At 49.5% G+C, this 20,859-nt stretch overlaps 1 protein-coding gene across 1 annotated transcript in view; it reads right to left on the bottom strand.

Annotated features, from left to right (window-relative positions):
- COL13A1 (collagen type XIII alpha 1 chain) overlaps window positions 1-20,859 on the bottom strand; it is a 98,129-nt gene that overhangs the window by 39,559 nt on the left and 37,711 nt on the right. The window contains exons 6-17 of the mRNA XM_050898824.1: window positions 19,449-19,484; window positions 18,799-18,825; window positions 16,985-17,035; window positions 13,112-13,147; window positions 11,604-11,630; window positions 10,476-10,502; window positions 9,368-9,394; window positions 9,232-9,258; window positions 8,909-8,935; window positions 4,833-4,898; window positions 1,105-1,221; window positions 563-604 (exon numbers count right to left, since the gene is read on the bottom strand). Of these exons, the coding sequence (XP_050754781.1) occupies window positions 563-604; window positions 1,105-1,221; window positions 4,833-4,898; window positions 8,909-8,935; window positions 9,232-9,258; window positions 9,368-9,394; window positions 10,476-10,502; window positions 11,604-11,630; window positions 13,112-13,147; window positions 16,985-17,035; window positions 18,799-18,825; window positions 19,449-19,484 (510 nt within the window). The remainder of the gene's footprint in view (window positions 1-562; window positions 605-1,104; window positions 1,222-4,832; window positions 4,899-8,908; window positions 8,936-9,231; window positions 9,259-9,367; window positions 9,395-10,475; window positions 10,503-11,603; window positions 11,631-13,111; window positions 13,148-16,984; window positions 17,036-18,798; window positions 18,826-19,448; window positions 19,485-20,859) is intronic.

Raw genomic sequence — 20,859 nt, 5'->3', positions numbered from 1 at the left:
TTGCTTGGGAAACTTGTTCCCAGCCCACTGTGCAGCTCTGGAGTAAATCAGGCATTTGCAGCTTCCTCTGACAAGCTAAATAGAGAGAATATATTAACAAACAAACCACTTGTGACTTTAGATGAGAAATAACCAAACAGTTTACCTGATATGAACCATGAAGCACACCAGATACATGTGTATGTAAATATAAATAAACAAAATATCCATGCAGGAGCTGTCTTCCTGATGTGAGCAGATGGAAGGAGAAAACTACTCTAGATATGTTCTGATGCCTATACCACCCTTGATGTTGCCTGCTTACGGCAATTCAAACGTTTAGTCATCGCATCCTTGGCTCCTCAGAGCTCAAAGAGAGATGAGGATGCTGGCAGGACACCCGACCCCGCTAGTTTGTGTGGAGAGGTGCTTTTGCCTCAGGGGACAAGACTCGCTTGTCCTGCTAGCAGGCCTTGAAAACTCTTGGAGATGGAAACTCATTTCACGCTGCAGTCGCTGCAGGGCCAGCGTGCCATGTTTCTCCCCATAGCTCCCAGGAACGGAGCTGGTTTCTGGTACCCACCTTTCCATCTCTGCCAGGCTTCCCAGGTTCTCCCACTCTGCCCTGTTGCAAAAGAGAGAGGCACGTTAACAGGATTTTCTGACCCGTCTCCTGCCATTTAGCAATGGTGTTGTTTTAAATGGTGCTTCTGTTTTCGCCCTCCTTGGCTACTTGCTACCAGCCTGAGAACAGGACAGGCGCAGGACTTCAAAGAGGTCGCAGGGATTCTTATCAGTCAGGTTTCTGCCGTGAGCAAGGACAATTACACCCTGTGTGCTACTTCCTCCCCATGGCCATCTGCAGAGGTTGAGGAGGAGGAAATGGGCCTGGTGTCACCCACTCACACGTGCATGTTCAGATAGCAACAGTGCAGGGCACACACCTCCGCCTTCCCTCCCGCTCCCCCTCCTTCCTGGGAACTTCTTCCTCCTCACACATCCGCATCCCCTGCAAATCTCCTGTCCGTGGCTATCTGGGCTTCAGAAGAGGCAACAAATGCCAGAGGAAATTGTCTGTGCCCTAGGGAAAGGGGAAGCAGAAGGCTTTTTTGTAACTGGACTTACGGGTGGCCCAATTGGCCCGGGCTGTCCTGGGGTTCCTTCAGGTCCAGCTGGTCCAGTGGGCCCTGGTGGGCCAGGGGGCCCCGGGGGCCCCTGGATTCCAGCTTGTCCTTGTTCACCCTGCGGTTTGTTAAAACAAAGGGTTATCAGCAGGCAGAGCAAACCCTTCACACCACCATCCCAAGGGCCCAAGACAGGTCAGCCTGGCTGAAGCAGAAGAGGTAGAAGCAAGTCCCAAGTTAGTACCAGGAGAGGTTTCCAAGAGTGAGGGAGAGCCCTGCTGAGGATGGCCGGGCTGCCTGGGCAGCAGGAGCCAGCACCTTACGGTTTGCAAAGACATCTGAGGCCACCTGGTCAGAGCTCTCTTTAAAAGATGACTGAGCAGTCCAAAGAGATCTTTTTCTTTGTTGAGTCAGTCAAGTACAATTTATATGTCAAGGACCAACATCTCTTGAGCTTCTCAGGAGGCTTTCCAAAGCACTTGACAGTCATATGTGAAGCCAAGCCTCCCGTGACCACACTGGCACTTCCAGGCAGAGCCACAGTGTCTTACCTCAGCCTATTTTTTTCCCTATGCTATATTTGTTGGACAACACTCCCTCTGTTTTGCCAAGGACCAAAAGTAGAAACGCCACAAAACCAAAAGAAAATAACACGATCATCATGGCATTTCTGGAGCCCACCCAAAACAGGCCTATGCATGCCAGGCAGAGCCTGTTTTTGTAAGATTTAACAAGCTAGTGCGTGCAGAGCCACCTGCCATTTTAAGCTCTCTGAAATGAAGCCGTTTCAGCCGGTTCCTCCCCAGGCCCCTCAGTAGCCATTCGGTGGCTGTGGCTCATGCCTCAGCAATGTCATCTGGCCCAAAGGACCTGGACTTGGGACCAAGCGGCACTGCGGAGACAGTGGGTTGGAAGCGCCACGTTTGAATACCAGACTGCTGATCTGTAATTGATGAATCCAGAGAACTCCTAAGGCACCATGGCACCCACGCTAAGCTGTTAGTCTCATGGGCTCCCCTCCCATTCCCCCTCCCTAGATAAAATATCATGACATCCTACTGCTAACGACCCAATTTAAATTTGAAAAACTCTCCTTGGTGGATCCACAGGAAGCTAGAAACCAAACATGGTTGTTTCTCAATTATAAATCAATGGGAGTGCAGTTGGGTCTCTGCTGCATTTATCCTCTCTATAGCCTTATACACTGCTGCTGGGTAAAACCAAGTCTGCTCTCATGCACTTGTGTGTGCAGGAGAACGCATGAAATCTGTCCCCTGCATGTGTTCCTACCAAGTGTGCTGTTTATCCTGGCTGCCTTTAGTAAAACAGGCAGATACAAGGATGTTTGCTTTATTTAGAATGATAAATGAAAGTAATAAGCTGCAAATTTCATCCCTTCTGCCATGAGCTCTATTTAAAAGAAAATTTCCAACACGTGGGCCAGGCTCACGGGAAGCTCAGTCATGTGTAGAGAAACAGCCCTTCTCCTCAAGAGAGCCGCCGCCTCGCCGCCCGACCACGCTGGGAAGCCTGTTGGGCCAGGTAGGAAAGGTGCCCTCTCTTTTCCCCGTTTTGTAAGTGGATCCTGGCTCATCCTGTGGCCTATCCAAGGGAATGCAGGATCCTTCCTGAGCTTCCCTATCCTCCATACTCAGTGCTATTCAATCGTCCTGTAAATGGTCTCATAGCTTTTAAATTTGGATCCAACGAAGACAAGAGGTTCAGAGGACACTGGAGTATATTTCTAGATTTCCTCTTGCCCTTCAGAGACTTCCCTCCCATTGCATCTTACAGCACCCCACCATGGGTGCACAAAAGGGTGCATGCATCTTACAGCACCCCCACCATGGGTGCACCATGGGAAGTCAAAGGGGGCTTTGCCTGTCTCCCTTTGGCTCTCCCTCCTCTACTCCCACCTCAGCTGCTCTCTGTCAGCCCAGTCCACGCTCCAGATTTAGGGCACTAAAATGCAGCACAGTGCTGGGAACGGGTGCTGGCACCCCGGCAGGGGACGGGGAGACGGGGAGAGCAGGAGCCCTGCCCCAGCACGGGCAGTGGCTGGAAGGAGCTCACCCAAACTCCTGCTCGCATTGCCTTCGCTTTGCTGCCTTGGACAGAGCGTGCTTTGTCTAAGCGAGTGCCCATCCACGCAGATCCCTAAACATGCAAAACGTTATTACCACATCATTATAGTCTTATTAACGCATTCAGCACAAAAAGACCCCCACAGATCTAACTGGACGGTAAGTGGGAGATCAGGTGTCATTTTCATCAGATGTCATTCTATATTTTTAGCTACTGACTGGAGCTATTTTTCAGTTCTTTTAAACACCAGTTAGCCACCCTGATTGTGCCCCAGCAATGCAATGCTTGTTCAGCCTCCTAACACAGGTCTCCGCTCAGCCCGTGTCTCTGCTAAGCCCAAGCCCTTGGGCAAAGCGCTCTTGCTGATGTGCTCAGAGGCAGCAGGATTTTCCTCTCTCAGGCGCTGGCGCTAACATTTATTTTGCAGCCTCACATTTTTTCTTCGTATTCATATGTTGGGCTCCTGGAATTGCCTGGTGCTGGCAGATCTGTAGGAGTGGATTACACTTTGTTGCACTTAGAGAATGAATACAGCAATGGCAAAACCAATCATGACAAAATTCTCCGGTGAAGTTAGCCTCTGGGGACAGAGGGAATTTGCAGCCCTGGCTGACGACAGGACGCGGGGCAGCTATTCAAGTTTCCCACTTCATCCTGGATACGAACTTCAGCTTTCAAAGCCTTCCCAAGACATCAGTCCTTGGCCTGGATCTCCAGACTGTCATTTTGAAAGGCAACCAGTGCAAGCCGGGGGGCTTTGTGTGGTGCAAATGCTGAATCGATAGAAACTGAATTGAGACCATGGGCTCAAGTGATAAGGTCAGGATTTTGCCAGCACTGGGCAAGGACCAGGCACCTCGTGGTAAAGGCCTGTAGTGCAGACTGCAGTTCCCTGCTAGCATCTGACTGTCTAGACAGGCAGTGGGGTGACAAAACCCAGCCACTTAATAGAGGGTGCCCAGCACACTTCAGTGGGGTAATTACAGTGGTTTGCCCACACGGGAAAGTTAATCCCAATTGATGGAACAAGGGACCTTAAAGTGGGCTCATTAAAAGCCACATGAACTCTGACTATGGACACTCATTCACTATTCATATGTCCATAATTCATTTTATTAATTCATTCCCAAAATAAACTAAACTAAACATGAATTATGGCCCTGGAAACCAAAATAAATGTGTTTACACAAAGATTTAATGCAATTTAATGAAACCATTATAAAGGCTTATTTAAACACATTTTCCCAAGTGTCTCAGACTAGACTAGCCCTTAGAAGAAGCGTTTGCCTATTCATTCATCTCAGTTAAATTTCACAGACATTAGCTGCATTTCAGCAAGAGGTTTCTAACCTCTTCTGGAGATTGAATATGCAGGAACTGACTCCTTAAGGTAGGAGACTGCTTGTCGACAGTCCCAAGAACAGTTTCATGGCCCATTTCTTTTAGCTTAAAAAACTGGCTTCAGTGCATTTCTTTTTAGCCACATTATCACATCAAAGTTTTCCTCCACTTCAAATGAAGTCCCTCAGCTCTGCCCAAACCTCTTGGAAAACCCTCTGTAGGGGAAGAAAGACAGGCAGCAAGCTGATTAATCGCAAGCGTCGGGGTAAGCTTAGAAACAGGCAACGAGGAGGAGAAGTCTACCTGGAAAGTGCGTCTCTTTATGACCGGAGGTGGAGCCAGCCGCACTGAATTGAGGAGAGGCAACAGCTGAAGAAGATCAAACCAGAAGGTCACGGGGCAAAGGAGGCCATTAGGGCACCGAGAGCCAGAGAGCAGCCAGGGGAGAGAACAGAGAAGAGGGGAACAGAGAGATTGCCGTGAAAATAAACCCCCGAGTGAGAGCTGCGCGTGGAGGGCACGCAGCACAGGTACCTGCCGGCAGACCTCTGAGCTCCTCTGCGCCGTGCGTTGCTCGCAGGGGGACTTGCCACGTGCCAGCCCTGGCAGGTGCAGGGTGGCCACTCGCCAACCCGATGCTCCCACCGCACAGAGCTTTTACCACTTTCTCTGCTCAGAAATAAAACTTACCCGGGGGATTTTTGACTCGGCGCCGCTGATCTCCTCAGGCAGTATTTACTGCGAGACATCCCCCCACTGGCTCTGCTAAGCTCTCCAGTGACGGGACTGTTTCTCTTAATTGCTTATCATCAGATTTGAGGCAACTATCAAAATGACAATTTTCTCCAAGTCTTCCAAGTGCAGTTTCCTAGTTCTATCCTTGTTCCCTTACAAGAAACACAGTGTATCTCCAGGCCTCACCCTTCCTCGGGGTGTGGAAGGGAGTGGAGAGAGGCTAGCTGGGGTCAGCAGCAGGCATCAGGGCCAGCGAACAGGTCCTGGGGTAGTTCATTGAGCTGGGCAGACACAACCAGCACAGCCAAGGGAGAAGACTAGGCCTTGGTGCCAGAGCCCTGAGCAGGATATTGCCTTGGGAGCCCGTGCTTTGCTTTTCCTTGTTTAACAGTAACATCAGCCTCTGACTGCTTATAGCCAGGAATGCTGCCTTAGGGCACAAAGCTGACCCGGACACACAGAAATCAAATGCACTAAAGCTCAGGAGCGTTTGTTCATCCTTCTGCTGTATCCAGTTTCCACTTGCATGCATGCTGCTGTGACCCTGGCACCCACCGTGCCAGCTCCAAGGCCCAGGAATGCTCCTCTGGCCTGATCCACTTTCCTGTTCCTATCAGTTTTCCATTGAAGCTGCTCTTGATTTACACAGGGAGAAGAGAAAGAGGCTTTCTGTGCTCAGGCGCAAAAATGTGCCCCTGCGTGCAACGTTTCCCCGTGTGAGCTGTGCACTCAGATCTGAGAGGTGTGCCCATAGGTCTCCCACCACAGTAACCGTACGCATCCAAGCAGCGCACTTTAATCCCTTTAAACATTGTTCTTCATGTTTGCAGTGAAAGCAAGGATCCAGTCCTGTTGCAAAGTGAAGTGGCAACCCAATATTGCAGCATCGCCGCCCTGTGATCAGGCGGTTGTGTTCAAATGCACTGATCCAGACAGCCGCAATCTATTGCAACAAAAGCAGCGCTGCTGGAAAATCAGCTAGGCTGATTTTATCTGAAGGAAATCCTTCTCTTTCTAAAAGACAGTGAAGGAGGCCCCATAGCTCAGGAGAGCATTTGGGACTACACTGATTTTCTCAAGGGGGATGTTGCTGTAAATCCCCACACCCCCATGCTAAGTGTGCCTAGCATGTCTGTACCAGTGACCCAGACCCAGCTGAGCTGGCTTTGCCTGGCTCCTCAAGTGCTGAAGTGTATCTGAAATATTACGCAGCTTACAGGGAAGCAGAGAGAGGGTGCTGGAAAGGATAAGGAGGAAAATGGAGAGAAGCAGTCCTGAAAACAGAGGCGAGACAAGACCCAGCAATGGATTCAGGTGCAAGTGGGAGAGTTTAGAGAAGAAACCTGAAGCTTCTTCCACCCAGCTCCTGCCCTGCCCCCTGTGTCCCAACGGCAAGTTTGTTTCAGAAGGCAGCCTGCAATATTGGATCCGCATCCTCGTGCCTTTGCATCAGAACTGGGTCCCGTCAGATTGTTACCCACAAACCTTCAGCGTAAGGATCTGGTTAGAGCGCAGGGCTGCAAGGGTGGTACTTAGGTATTCCTAGGGGACAGTGAAGACACATGACAAAAACGGGGTCAGTTAGACACACGGCACTTCTGAGAGCAGATGGAGCACGGCTGATCCCCCCTTTCCCTGAGCTGAGCTCCCTTCCCCAGGGTGGCACTTCAGAGCAGCTCAAACAGCCAGCTCACACCGAATGGGTAGCCCCACGCCTGGGCTTGTCCCTCACAGCAGTGCAGGCCATACAGACTCATACAGGAAAAAAAAAAGGAAACTACAACAAGAGCCAAGACATACATCCTAACCTTACGTTTCCTTCCTAAGAAAAAAAAGACGAAACAAAACTGAAACAACATCCCTGGTTTTTCAGGATGCTGGGTTTCATGTCCTCACCCAGAGTATCTGACAAAGGACCTCGTCGACCAGTAAAGCAAGAGTAAATTGCAATTCAGTCAAATGTGTAGCATTTTTACAACAAGGCTAATTTTCATTTGGAAGAGCGAGAACTGCACCTCTGTTTGCCGATTTGTGCCTCTGGCTCCCTGAACTTGCAGTCTGTGACCAAACCCTTCAGGACAGCCCACCCTTGAGCTGATCTGAGGACAGCCACCCTTCCTGGGAGTATGTGTCTGCCTTAGAACAACTCATGGGCTTTTTAAAATGTTGAGCTTGCTGCCTCATGAGACCAGAAGTACCTCCATGAGAGCCAAGGAAACGTCACTAGGCTTTGCTGGGATGTAAGGCTTTGCACCCGCCCTTTCCCTGCTGTCACAGCCCTGCGGCGTGTCACCCCAGGGTGCCTACAACCCCGACCCACCAAACCAGTGTGCCTTTGCCCCCAGGTCTGAGCCCAGGCTACTCCCAGTGATGCACAATCTGCATCTGCGTTTCCCAGGGTTGCTGCAGGTCCTGCTGCTGCTGTTCACCTTGAGCGCTGAGGACAGTCGGAGCCAAGGGCTGTAACAGGAACCCAGGACACCGCTCGGGTGAACATTGTTGTTAGCTTCTTTTTAACATAACAATCTAGTGAGCCGGCTCGCCTAAATAAATACAGCTGACCGGCTGTTATTGTACCGGGACTGGCACATACCAATGGCCCCCTTCTCCCTTGCTGCCAGCCGAGCTCTCTCCCCTGCCTCTGCTGCTCAGAGCATCCAGGGCCCTGCTCCCTTGGGGCCAGGGACCAGAGCCCAGCTAATTGTCCAGAGGTCTGTCAAAAATAAACAGAAAGCCCTTAAGCCTGTCTCCCTGTACACCCAGATTACAAATTCCAGCCACTTCATATGATGTCGTTCCAATGCATTTCCAGTGGATTTTCAGCACTCCGGTTGTTTTTAGAGCCGGTTAAATTTTACCGCTGTAATCCCCTCAAACCCCATGATGTACTCTCTCCTCTCTTGGCTGCGGTACATGCCAGCCAGGCCAGGATGAAAAGGCAAGTGGGGCAACATCCTGACTTTTGTTAAACGGTTGCTGGCATCAACCCTCCCTCTCTGCCTCTTCTACACAGGCAGAAAGCCCAACAGGCTGGGGGACCGGCACAGCGACCAGCTCACCAGGGACCAGCCAAAGCACCATGGCCAGGGGTGGTCAGGGTTACTTTCGGGCAGGGAGCACAACCCTTGTGTCTATGCAGGGTTGAGACCAGCATGAGGGAGAAGAAAAAGGGAAGAATGATGAGAGGTTCCCTGAGGTCTGCAAACCCCACACTGCTCCTGGCCACGCAACCGCAGCAGAGGCCGTGGAAGCAGGATGGAGCTGGTGCAGCAGCACAAGGTGTGAGCGGGTGACCTCCACTCCTCCAGAAACTCCAGGTTTTGTTGTGTTTTGGGGTGAGGACACGGACCTTCCCCGCTCCAGCACAGAGCATGGGAGGGTCTCCAGGAAGCAGTAATGACAGCATTTAACTGGGGGTCAGCCCCAGTGGGCAGGAACAGACCGGAGAACCAACATCCCTCCTGGAAAACCTTATCTGCTGCTTTTCTGCGAAACACATCAATCAGCCGAGCGCTGCCCTCGGGGCCCAGATGACGCATCTTGTTAATGAAACGATCTATATTTCCAACAAAAAGCCATTCAAACGAAGGAGGATTAACATGCAGGAAGGCACGGGACAGACGATAATAACGCTAATGACTTACCCTGTGCGGGTATTCTGCACACTGACCCTGTAAAAGAAGGGGATTAAAAGGAAAGAGTTTAAACCACGAACAGAGAGGACCAAAATGGACACATGGGGTCAGATCCAGAAGGCGTAAATCATTGTGACTATATTGAATTCAGTGCAGCTATGCCAATTTGCACCCAACAAGCACCCTGCCTCCTGTCCCCTTTCCCCAGAGCCCTCTGTTCTTGCTGTATTTCTCAGCCACTCAAAGTCAGACGGAGCAGCACCAAGTCCACTGAGTCCCTTCCCTGCTCACTTTTTACATTTAATTTTCAACACATCTCCCATTAAAATTACCTTTTCTCCTTTTTGTCCTGGGGGTCCCTATAAAAGAAAAGTGATAAAAAAAAGCCCTCAGTAAATGAAGGAGTTCAGTGCATGCAAGGGGAAAGGGATTAGGAGGAGGTGCAACTGCAAGAGATGGGATACTTACGGGTTGTCCCCTGGGACCTGCAGCACCCTTTAAAGAAACACAGTCGTGAATGCGAGATGGATTCCCGTTTACAGTGACAAGACGACAAAAACTCTCAGTTTATGGAGTAGGTGGAAACTCAGCTTTTAAAAAACAATTGTGGAGAAAATTCCCAAGAGAGATCTGTGTTCCCTTTGTTACTCTGGAGGAGTGAAAATGCACACATGTTCTGGCTGCACCGCGGGGGGAATTATTAAAAGGAGAGGGGAAAAATCATCACGAAAACACACCCTTATTGTTCCCAGGACCTCAGTTGACAGCGCGTCTCCTCGGTCGATGCATTGGGATCGAACCAGAAGCAGCCAGGACTGAAGCCTGAGCTGCAACTGCCTGAGCTAGGATTGCGCAACAGGGGGATGTCAGCTCACCCCTCCGCCGAGGAGCGGGGAGCGGGGATCTTCAACATGTGCTTGCCAGAGGGTTATACTGACACTCAGGCTCAAAAAACAGAATTAGCAGAAGAAAACGTTCAGCTTTTCCGTGAGCGAAGGTGACTACAGAGCTGCTAGCTTGGCATATTCGTGTTTGGGGATTTCATCATCAGAGATGTCAAAAGGAACAAGACTCCATCAAGTGCAGCCTAAGTTTATCATTTTTAACCAAAAGCATTTCAGTACGATGCACATATGAAACAGAGCGTCAAGAGGGGGGGGGGGAAGACATTTAATACAAAAAAATATGCTTTTGTTGTTGTTTTTAGATAAGTTGAAAGCTGCCAGATGGGTTTTCAGAAATCTTTCCATCAACTTTTACTTCTGCTATGAGGCCAGCCACGAAAAATGTCAGCTCCCAGAGTATATTTAAAGAACATAATTGCTAACTGCAAGGAAAACATATCCCATGCATAACTAGAGAGTTGCTGTTGTGACATGATGAATCTGATAGCCATAATGTAAAAATTACAGATGTGCATCTCAGCACTGCTATTATGAAGTTACAGAATTAGGGACGCAGCTAGTGCATTAGCTGAACTAAGATCGCTACCCTGCCTATGAGCTTGTTTCCAGCTGAGAGGCAACGTCATTTCAAACCAACGCATCACCCGCAGACAAACATATATTTTTTTTACCATGTCCCCCTTCTGTCCAGGATGCCCCTGCAAAAGAAAGAAAACATGCATCAGCTTCAGCCCCTGCAGTGTCTAGAAGATGTTGACTTAACCCACTTACCCCTCACCTCGGGAGGTGCCTACAGTTACTATACCTTGTCAAGGGAGACACAACGCCATGCATGTGGAGCTCTGCTCACACACCTAACAGGACACCGCTCCCTGCTACCCAAAATGCTGCGAACAGAGCTCTGGAAGATGAATACGGGGAAAGGCTCTGTGGGGCATGGCTGGGACATGGTTAAGCCCCCCTCGGGCTGGCAGAGAAGCTTCAGCTGAATGCAGTGCGCTGCGCCTTGCTGGGGCTCATGTCTGTGTCCCCAGAGCAGTACAAGAGAGACGCTGCTGGGTCTCTTTGGGGGTGATGTCCCTCATGGCAAAAACAGGGTCCTGCTGTAGGAAATTAGGTGCCAGAGGTATGTGCTAGCAGCTCCTTCTCCATTACAGCATGGCTAGAGGAAGTGTGGTGGGGAACTTGGCTAAGTGGCTGCCTGGAGCTATGGGTTTCATGTCAGCTGGGTTCACAGGGAAGTAACTATATTTGTGCCTAGCTCTCTGAAGGATGGGAAGAACTTAGGTCTCTCTTTCTCTGCTACAAAGCTGATTATAAGGAGGCTCTAAGGACAGCATGGAGGTCTTTAGGGTCCTTTCCTCTTCTAGTGCAACTCTTTGCAGCACAGCAGCGAACAGAAAGAAGCTGTAGGGTCGACTTCAAATGAAGCTGTCGGCTGTCTAAGGCAGAGGGCTGGTGCCTAGGGGACCTGCTCTGTCTGTCTGATTCGGGGTGGGAGTGCCTGCTAAGGCTTTCCCTGCAGCAGCCAGGCTGTTGCAGTTTTGAAGTGCTATTTTATAGATTTGCCTAGAAAGGAAGCAGCCACACTCTGCCTTCCCTAATCTCCTGACTCCTGCATCTCCCCCAAGGCATCTGTGGTATCCTCCTGCCTGCCAACCTTCTAATTTTCTTTTAATCCATGCATGTGCGTGACATTGCAAAATAATCCTCTTAAAAACATACTCTATAACACGCAGGCTGGCAGGACAGTGGGACCGAGCAGGAGACAAAAGCCTTGAGAGAAGCTGTTTGCTTACCGGTTTGCCGTCCAAGCCAATAGGGCCCTGAAATAAAAGAGGAGAAATGATGAGAAGTGCTTTCACTGGGGTGTCTGTCCATCTGCCCCAGCAAGCACTATGTGTCGCAAGATTGTATGGACTGGGGAAAGGACGCGGAGGTGAGGTGACTCTCTCTGCCCTCCTGCCAAATCTTGGCAGGTCCCTGGCCCACTGGGTACCAGCCCAGCTTCCCGATTGCTTCTGCAGGGACCTGCTCACTGTCAGCCCATTTCAGCAGCAACGCTGGACACAAGGACGGAAGGGAAGGGAAGGGAGGAAGGATTCATGGGCAATTTGCAAAAAACCCTCAGCATTTCAAATTGTGCAGCATCCTGTAAACTAGTTGAAAATCAGCAGTTTTCTTGAGACTTTGATTTAAAAAGGCACCCACCTTTGGGGGAAGAGGAATTTTTGCAAATGATAGAATAATAAAAGTGTCCCAGGGAAGAGGTGACATACAGCTCGGCAGCATGTTGAAGGTACTATTTGATGAGAAACAGGCTCCGCAAAGCGCTGTCCCACCCGGCACTTTCTCATGAGCTGGGCTGATTTGTTTTCTGCTCCTCCAAAAGGCAAAGACCACAAAGGCCTGGAGAGATCTGCTTCTCCTCAGCCCAGGGGCAGCTCACAGCCCCCTTTTCGCAAAGGGCAGAGCTGTGAAGCCCGGTCAGACAGCTCGGAGGCTGCCAATTCCTCCCATTTTCCAGGCCTGAGAGTCTCCCCTGCAGACCTGCTCTGGCACATCGCATGTTCTGGAGCAGCAGCTGAGCTGCCTGGCGGGAGCAGGGATGCAGGGGGTGTTTCTGTTTGCCTTAGGCTTCCCAGTCGTCCAGGATAAATACGTAAGAATAAATAGCAACCGTTTGAGTTCTGCAGCAGCCTCAATACTTCAGAGAGTGTTGCCAGCAACTGTAGGACTGAAATGAAATTTGCTTTGTCCTCTCCTGGGCTTGCTTTCCATTCCCTTGCCCATCTGTAACAGTGTTGGAGACGAATCCCCCCTCATACTTTCTGTTTTTTCCCTTTGGCATGACCAGGGTGTTCAGCCTAGCATGGCCCCAAGCTGACCTGCATCACGCAGGGCCCTGTTTGGATCACAGGCACTTGCTCCTATTGCAATACCACCTAAAGGCTCAATTAAGGTTGGAATTTCACCTACCTAGGGGGTATTTTCTTTGTTTGGGGGTATTTCTTAGGATGGTTTTCTTTTACTGAACAGATTTGGCTTCAACTATGTTATTTTAACATGGGTTTTTTTTTTTTAAATTAATTTCCTTTCAGAGTTGTGTGGTTTAGGTTTTTTTTCCCTAAGTATCATTTAAAAGAAAAAAAAAAAAAGAAAAACAAAGGAAGAAAAAATTACTTTTTCCAGTGATATCAGATCAGGTCCTTGGTTTCAGACAGAAATGATGAGATACAGCAAGCACTAATGAGGCTTCCTAGTCATATCGCAGACACGTACCTCATAAATTAGCAGTTACACTTACCGGGAATCCAGGAAAACCTCTTGTTCCAGGCTGTCCCTGGGAAGGATGAAACGGAGACAGCAGTTTAGAGGAACTGAAATGGATTTTGATGGACCCTAAGTCCTCTCTACGGAGCGTTTCCTCCAGCCTCTGCCCATTTATCCTGCGACTCTCTGAAGAGTTACCCAAGACCCAATTCCCCTCCAAGGGGAAAGTGTCTTGGGAAGGAGGGGAAATCTCTCATCCCCACTCCAATTTGTACAGGGCCAAGAAAATGCTGGAGCAGGTCCAGTTTGGACTGCAAGCAGTTTCCTTGAAGTTTCTACATTAATTAAAGGGGTGTCCCTAGCCCATACACTAGGCTTTTGGAGCATATTCCAGAGGCTGAGCTCATTTTATGGCAATTCTTGCTGCCATAAACTGGAGGCGTTTAATGCACGGTGCTGCACTGTGCAAGACAAACCTTGCAGGTCACTGCTGTCTAAATACAGCCATCCCTTTTCTCCTCCTCCCCTAATCTCATGTCCCAGTGCATTCATTTTCTTCACAAACAATTCTGGAGAAGAGATGATTTTTTTTTTTTTCTTTTCTGTTTTTTTCCTCTGAGAGCTAAGAGAAAAAGGAGAGTTAGGTAGTGTGATGAGAGGAACATGAGCACTAAGTCCTTTGCCCTGCCTCTTTCTGGCTAGTCAGCATTGGCTACCAGTTTGGGATCAGGTACAGCAGACACTGCCTTGGGATGTGCTTGGCAGCTTCTTCATCACCCACTTAAAAACACTGAAAAAAAGAAAACGTCCTGGTTGTTAATTTTTCATAGTTCTTCAGTTTCTGGGACCTGTGACATCCCAGGTCACAGTTACCCTAGATTTGTGGGTATCCAGTAAAGATACCACTTTACTTAAGGATTTTTTATTCTCAATTTCCCAAAAAACGTGTGAGCCAAGTCAGGAAGCAATATGGACCAGACTTCAGCAGTTCTGGAAGCACACCCATGTAGCTGGAAACAGCAGGATGAGGTAAATCCTGTACCATGCTCATTGAGTGACCGCTGTGGCATCTTGCCTTCCCTGAAAGCCGTGCCACGATGCCAAAAAGCCCAGGTTTCTTATGTGTTCTCATGCTTTGTTTTGGGGAAGAAAATGCTTTCTTAGGCAATTTGAGATACCACGACCAGACTGTTTGAGTCCCACAAGGGTTTCCTAGGAAAGAGCTGGGTATAAAACAAGGGTTTGCTTCTGAAAAGAAATGCACGTGGGTGCATCTCTGCCTTAACCAGAGCAGTATCGTGTGGTGCCGAGGGAAGGGAAAGGGAAGGAGGGAAAGGGCCTGCTGGGCTGCAAGGCTGAGGTTTGCCACAGTGAAGCAATGATAATCCCTTGAGAGAGAGCTCAGAGCCACATCGGCAGGGAGAACCTTCACCTTTGGGTTACGTCTCCTCCAGCCTCCCTCTATCTGCAGAGAGACTCAATGAAGGTTTGCCCTTTCAGAGGATGGGGCCAAATAACCTCTTTGCAGAGTCTGAGGGATGCCCCTACCACAAAATGCCTCATGTTGCACTGAACAGTTCTGTTTTTATACACAATGCTAGCAGGACCTAATCGCATTTGCACTGTTTTTTTAGTTCTGCAAAGTTGAACTTGGTCAGCTTTGCTTTGCAAGATACATATAAAACCACCTGGTCCTATTGGCCAGTGACCAGGAGGAAAGATAGGCTATAAATTAAAGGATCTGTCCACCACTGTTTTCTGAAAAGGCAAGAACCAAGAAGAGCCTAGCCACAATTCATTAATTTTGGTTCCCTGTTGGACACCTCCCTGGACAAGAAGTGCTAAAAAAAGAATTAGGGAGAAAACCTGGAAATGGTGCCATTTGGCTTCCTCTGTAAACTACAGACTGCTGCCTCTTTCTCCTTGGAGGACAGCAGAGTGATTTGCACGGTATCAGGCCAAAACAACAGTTCAGCAGCGAGCGATTCCAAGAGACTGTTTTTGTTGGGTGGCTGTTTTTCCTTGTCTTCTTTTTAAAATGTTGATCGTATGAAGTATGTAATCCCAGGAGCTGCCAAATCATGGAGACCGTCTGTTTCTGCCACTATCGGCGCACTGTCCCTCTCTGGCCAGAAGTTAAGCAGCTCTGAGCTCGAGCAAAAACTTTAACCTCCAAACAAAAATCTGGAAACTATTTGTCATCCCACGTCTTTCCAAGTGGCCCCTTGGCCAGGGTTTCCGTGTTTGTCTTTAGTGCTCAGCCATCCTTTTGACCTATCACCAGCTCCCCGGGAAATGGGATCATCTTCACAGTAGGCTTTGGGGGTGGAAGTGTGGAGTTGTGCCAGTCCTGGCACCTTGGTGCTTTGACTGGTGTAGGCAAAAGCCCATTTTAAATATCATTTGTCATCTAAGTTTTCTGCTGCTTTGGAGATGCAACGTGTTCTGCACTTTCCCAAACAGCAGCAAAGGCAATGAGGCAAAGCAGCAGCACCAAAGCAGACATTAAAAATTGTCCTGCAGACCAGGCATGTGTCCGTCAAGAAAACAGTGGTGCCTGTCTCTGTTTGCAGGACCTACAGTGACAGAGACTGATGGCTTTTCTCTCCAATTACTATAACCACACTATCCAGAAGGCTGAGAGCTACAGCTTGTCAGAAACAGCAAAAGTGACAGGGCATTTACCCTCCAAAATCTGCTGTTTGTGGAGCAGGGTGGTCTCGCTCAGAGCTTGGCATGGAGAGACCTGCCAGCCCTTCCTCACCTGGCCACACAGCCAGGGACCGCCTGCCGGGTATAAAACACTTGAGGAGACCCGTTTGTGTCCTGGGCTTCGGTTCTGTCGCTTCTCAAACTCCAGCGTGCCGGGCAGGTGGGCCTGGGAACCAGCAAAGCTGTTTCTTATTAGAAACACTTATCATGGGGCTTTTAGAAAGTTAATTGGAAAGCCAGATGTAGCCAAGTGTTCGCACTGCTTAGGTCTCTCTCACTTGACCTCTGCTGTGAAACAAAAGTTGCTGGCGGCCCATCCTCTCTGCAGGTCAAGGATGGTGCTCTTCACAGGTTAATCAAAATCGGAAGTGCCCACTGGGAGGGAGAGAATTGAGTCTCTGGGTCTTTTTTCATGGAAATCTCCGGTGGAGGCTGTGCAGGGATGGAGTGGAGAGGACTGGCTGCATCCGCACAAAAGCGGAGGCTTGATGGCTGAACCGCAGTGCAAGAAACATCCAGCATTTAGGGCACGTAAATGCTCCAACCCTTCATGTTGGTCTTTTTTTATGACCCTATTCTTGCAAAAAGCTTTGTCTGGCTGACTCGTTGCGCCTTGCAGGGACACTTTTGCTGGAACAGGGTGCAAAACACTGCCTACACTTTCCTTGGCTCCCCAGCCAGCTAAGGGACTTTCCAGATAGTGGTAACTGTGCTGTCGAAGATTTTCCAAGATTTTGGGTACTTGACAAGGACCTCTGAACAACTCTGAACTACCCATCTTTGTGAGTTCCCCAGTCATCAGCTTAGCTCTGATCCTGCTCTTCTGCAAAATCAGGGGGTTTGTCCTCTGCTAATGAAACCAAAGGCTGAGATCAGCCAGGCAAAGGGCGTATTTTCTCCAAAAGCGGTAGCAGCCCTGTTGCAAGAAGGAAATATGCTTCTTCCTTTTAAATACAGGAATATGGTTTCCTTGCAAGGGAAGGCTTCCTCATTTGTTCTGGAGTATGAGCTGTAATTTCATTATATATAGTATATAATAGCAGTATAAAACCACGCCTGGCTCAGCATGGGAACCACATTATACAGGGTTTTTGCTCTCTCCAGCTGATGCTGTGTCTCACCGCCCCTTCTAAGTCTTTCCCTGCAACTTGCCCACATCCTGCATCAGTCAAAAATAGAGAGAAAAGCCACTTACGGGTGGACCACGGGGCCCGATGATAGACATGCCCGCTTCTCCTGGAGCACCCTGCAGAGAGACGAGGGAGAGGAAAAGGGGTGAGAAAAGGAGGAGAGGAAAATACAAAGACAATTATATTCCCGTCAAGACCGGCGTTAAATGAGGGTGCTCAAGGTGTGAGACCTTCAGGGTTTATGGGGCAGCTGCCGTTCTGGCCTCCCCCAGCTCTTGCCCCACGCTTTGGGAGAAAAGATGTCATCTGGAGCTACTCAGACGTGCCAGAAAATGGAAGCTGCACAGCAAGGAAAACTATAAACACATAAAACACTTTCTGGCAAAACAAAGGTTCTGCCCCATTACAAGCGTGAAAGATGGCCTGAAACCCTTGCTGTTTCCTTCCTGTGAGTCCAGGAGGACTGTCCCCTGCAGAAGAAAGAAAAGAAGGAGGGATGTGCTAGGCTTCAGGGAAATGGGAGCTGCGGGCAGCTCACTGACTGCCTCCAGAAATGCCTCGCTTGTGTTCTTCTCAAACTCGGTTGAGATGTGGATGAAAACAGCAAAGTCCTTGCTGGAAAAGAAAACAGCTGCCTCTCCAGCTCCTAGCCACCCACGACGTGCGATGGGCAGGACATGTCCCTGTCTTTGGAAAACATGGCATATTCCTGAGAGGCAGCTCCAGAAGTGCCCAGGGCAGGGGAGCTTTGGGATGGAGCATCCCATAAACCAAGCAGCCTGCGAGCAAGCAGAGCTCTCTGCAAAACAAATCTGGGGCCTGCCAAGGACCTAGGACTCTCACGGAGGTCTTTGGGGAAGCATGGGCAATTAAGAGTGATTTTTCCCTTGTTTGTTTGTATCTATCCACTGCCCCTTCATGTTGAAAGCTTTGGCCAGAGAGAAATGCAAGGACACGCAGAGAAAAAGCAGGATGGCTTCAGGCGGTGAAATCTTGGCCTGTTAGATAATGTTGGTTGGCTCCAATAAGCAAGCAGTAGCTTGAAAGTAAGGAAGGAGAATCTCTGTCCTACCTTGCCTTTCCTTGCTGTGTTTTTCTCTCTATCTCCTATGAAGATATGAAGTAAACGGGCCTGGTATGGCAGTCCACGGATGATGCCCCTATCAGGTGAATATGCATCCCTTTCCTAGTTTCTACACATTGTTACTCAGTTATTCCCACACACCAAACACCTCCATTTTGCTGTTCTCATGGGTGGGAGGTACTCACAGCTCTGGGGGAAATACACTAACGCTGAAATGTCAAACACTTCCAAACATGGGGGCCAGCAGTAGGATGCTTTGCAAACTACCACTTCTTTGCAGGTACAAAACACCAGTTCACTGCACGGCAAACAGTTTGTGAGATGGCGTCCCACAGACTTCAGCTACACCATCAGTTTCCCTTAGGAGGAAGAGGTCCCACCACGTCAGAAATAGGAGCATGCTATGCCATTTTCTTCCTTGCTACGGCTTGCACCAGGGATCGGGCTAACCTGGGAGGTGGAGGGGAGCTGCGGGTTGATTAGGGCAAGCGAAGCTGCCAGCGGGGAAGAAACTCAACGGTTAAAACCCAGGAAGCCTCGAGGGGAGCCCTGCGTGTGCCCACTGGCTCTTACACTGTTAGTAAATTGTCATAAACAAGAAACGCAGCATCTTTGGAGGCTGAGTGGCCTGGAAGGAATTTAAGAGATAAACTCGCACTGCCGGGGAAAAGGGGGCAGCCCAGGGGGGTGAAAGCCCAAAGCTGGCTGCAGCGGCCATGACTGTGACCGGGGGGCTTGGGCTGGCCCTAGAGGAGGACAATCTGGGACGCTATGGGCTGTGAGGAGCTGACTCACCTTCTCTCCAGGTTGCCCTTTTAGTCCCTGGGTCAGTGGCACCCGTCGCAGCCACATGCAAGAGGGTGCAGGGGCGGGGAGAGAGAGAAAGAGAGACACAAACACAGGCGTCAGCGGCAAGGGCACACTCCCCCACCCCAAAACCCCTGGCTATAGGGCTGGGATGAGTAGGGTGGCCTCAGCTCCTGCCCCAGCCCTCTTCCCCATCCTCACCCTGGGATGCCTGAGCAAAGAGCAGCTCCAAAATACAGCGCTCAGCAGGCAGGGATGGCCCCCTTTGTTCAGGACAGAGTTATTTGGAAAGGGCAGCTGCCGGTGGCAGGCAGGGGTGCATGTTAGCAAGCCCACAGTTAGCAAGCCCAGCCGGCGCACGAGACGGCAGCAGGAGGCACCCAACCGGGGGGGATGCTGAACCAGAGGAGGGCCTGAGCCATACGGCAGAGGGGATAGAAACATCCCCCCGGCATGTATGCGGTTTGCAGGGCTGGCCACCCCGCTGCGACAAGGAGAGCCCCACAGGTGAGGGGCTCAGGGAGGGTGGCTTTGCTCACACTGACAGCCACCAAGGATCATCCTGAAAGCCCCCCCAAAATCTTGGGGGTTGGAAGAGGATGGAGAGGACAAGGCACGTGCAAGATGTTTCGACTTACCGGCCGCCCAGGGATCCCCATCGCACCTTTGTCTCCCTGGCAATTAAGGCAAAATCAGAGGCAATTGGAAACTGGCCAAAAGCAAGGTCATAAAACAGCACAAATGAGCTATGCCACAGACGCAGCTCCACGCTGCGGTGCAAGTGTCCAGGGATTTTGAGAGAGGGAGAGAGCAAGTTCGAGAGAGAGAGGAAAGTGTGTTTGCGTGTGCCCGAACCTGTCTTTAAGAACATGCATAAGCCACCAGTTCACTTGTGCATATGACAAACCAGCACATCTCACAACAGAAATTACATATGGTGATTTAGGCAGCAAAAGAAGGGCAAGAGTTTTCAGCCTAACAAAGTCTAATCCCAATTTCCAACACTTCATAAAATCCGGGTCCTGGGAACTGGCTTCCTGCAGTAGCCAACTGTCACATTTTTCTCTTTCTTTACCAAAGTCATCTGTGTGTTAGGTATTTATTTATAGAGTTATCACTTTAAAACAGGATTCTCTTAGACTTGAAAATACGGTCCTGTCCAGAAGCAAGAGAAAAATGTGGGAAAACAAGCTGACACAGGAAAAAGCACGTCTGGAAGAAGACATATGAGCAGCTGTGTTCAGTGTCCTCTACCCCTTTGAGATACTTCCCAGTGCATTGTCAGGGTGTGAACGATCCTAACAGTGGTTTGGGGAATGACTTTGGGTCAGGCAACACTGAACAGAGCCTCGTAAACATATGAACACAAGACCGGTGGCAATTTTCTTCAACCACTTACCTACAAGGCAGTTTTCTGCCTTTTACAGTTAAATTTAACTATGCAATTTAGGAAAAAAAAAAACAAAAAAAAAAAACACAAAAACAAAAACCACAACCCCCTCTGCATTCCTGGTCACCAGAACTGAAGGCTGTGCAGATTTGGAAGATAGCAGCTGATTCCTAAAGGGTCTTGATGATTATGGCTTCAGCGGTCATGTAGCTTTTGCTCTATATTTTGCAAAAATGACTTGATAATAATCTCTCAGTTCTGTTTCCAGTAATGTTTGGGGTTTCCTTATGTAAAACAGTGTCCCTGCCCATGGCTGCCTGCATCTGTAGAAATAAACCTGGTTTTCTGGTTTCTGCAGCTGGAGACACCAGCCCTATCAGTGCCACCTTTTTTTGCCTTCCCCATGTTCAGTCCCAACATGCGTGACTAGTTTGAAATCCTGGGAAGGGGAATGCACTTAACTCTATTTGTTTTGCTGGGTGTACGCAGAGGCTCCTTTGGCCTGCATCCCAAACGCGGACGTTATTGCCTGGGATCAAACCGTTACCTAGTGAAAGTTTAGCTGCTTCCCACTGTGGAGCTGGGGGGCCGTTCGATATTGGGGGCATTCCGTTCCATGCAGCACATGTTTTGATAAATTGAAAAGCAATATATGCTTT

The sequence above is a fragment of the Gymnogyps californianus genome, chromosome 6, assembly GCF_018139145.2.
Source record: "Gymnogyps californianus isolate 813 chromosome 6, ASM1813914v2, whole genome shotgun sequence".
NCBI classification, from domain to species: domain Eukaryota; kingdom Metazoa; phylum Chordata; class Aves; order Accipitriformes; family Cathartidae; genus Gymnogyps; species Gymnogyps californianus.
Note: the sequence above shows the minus strand (reverse complement) of the source record. Positions and strands in the feature narration are given on the sequence as shown.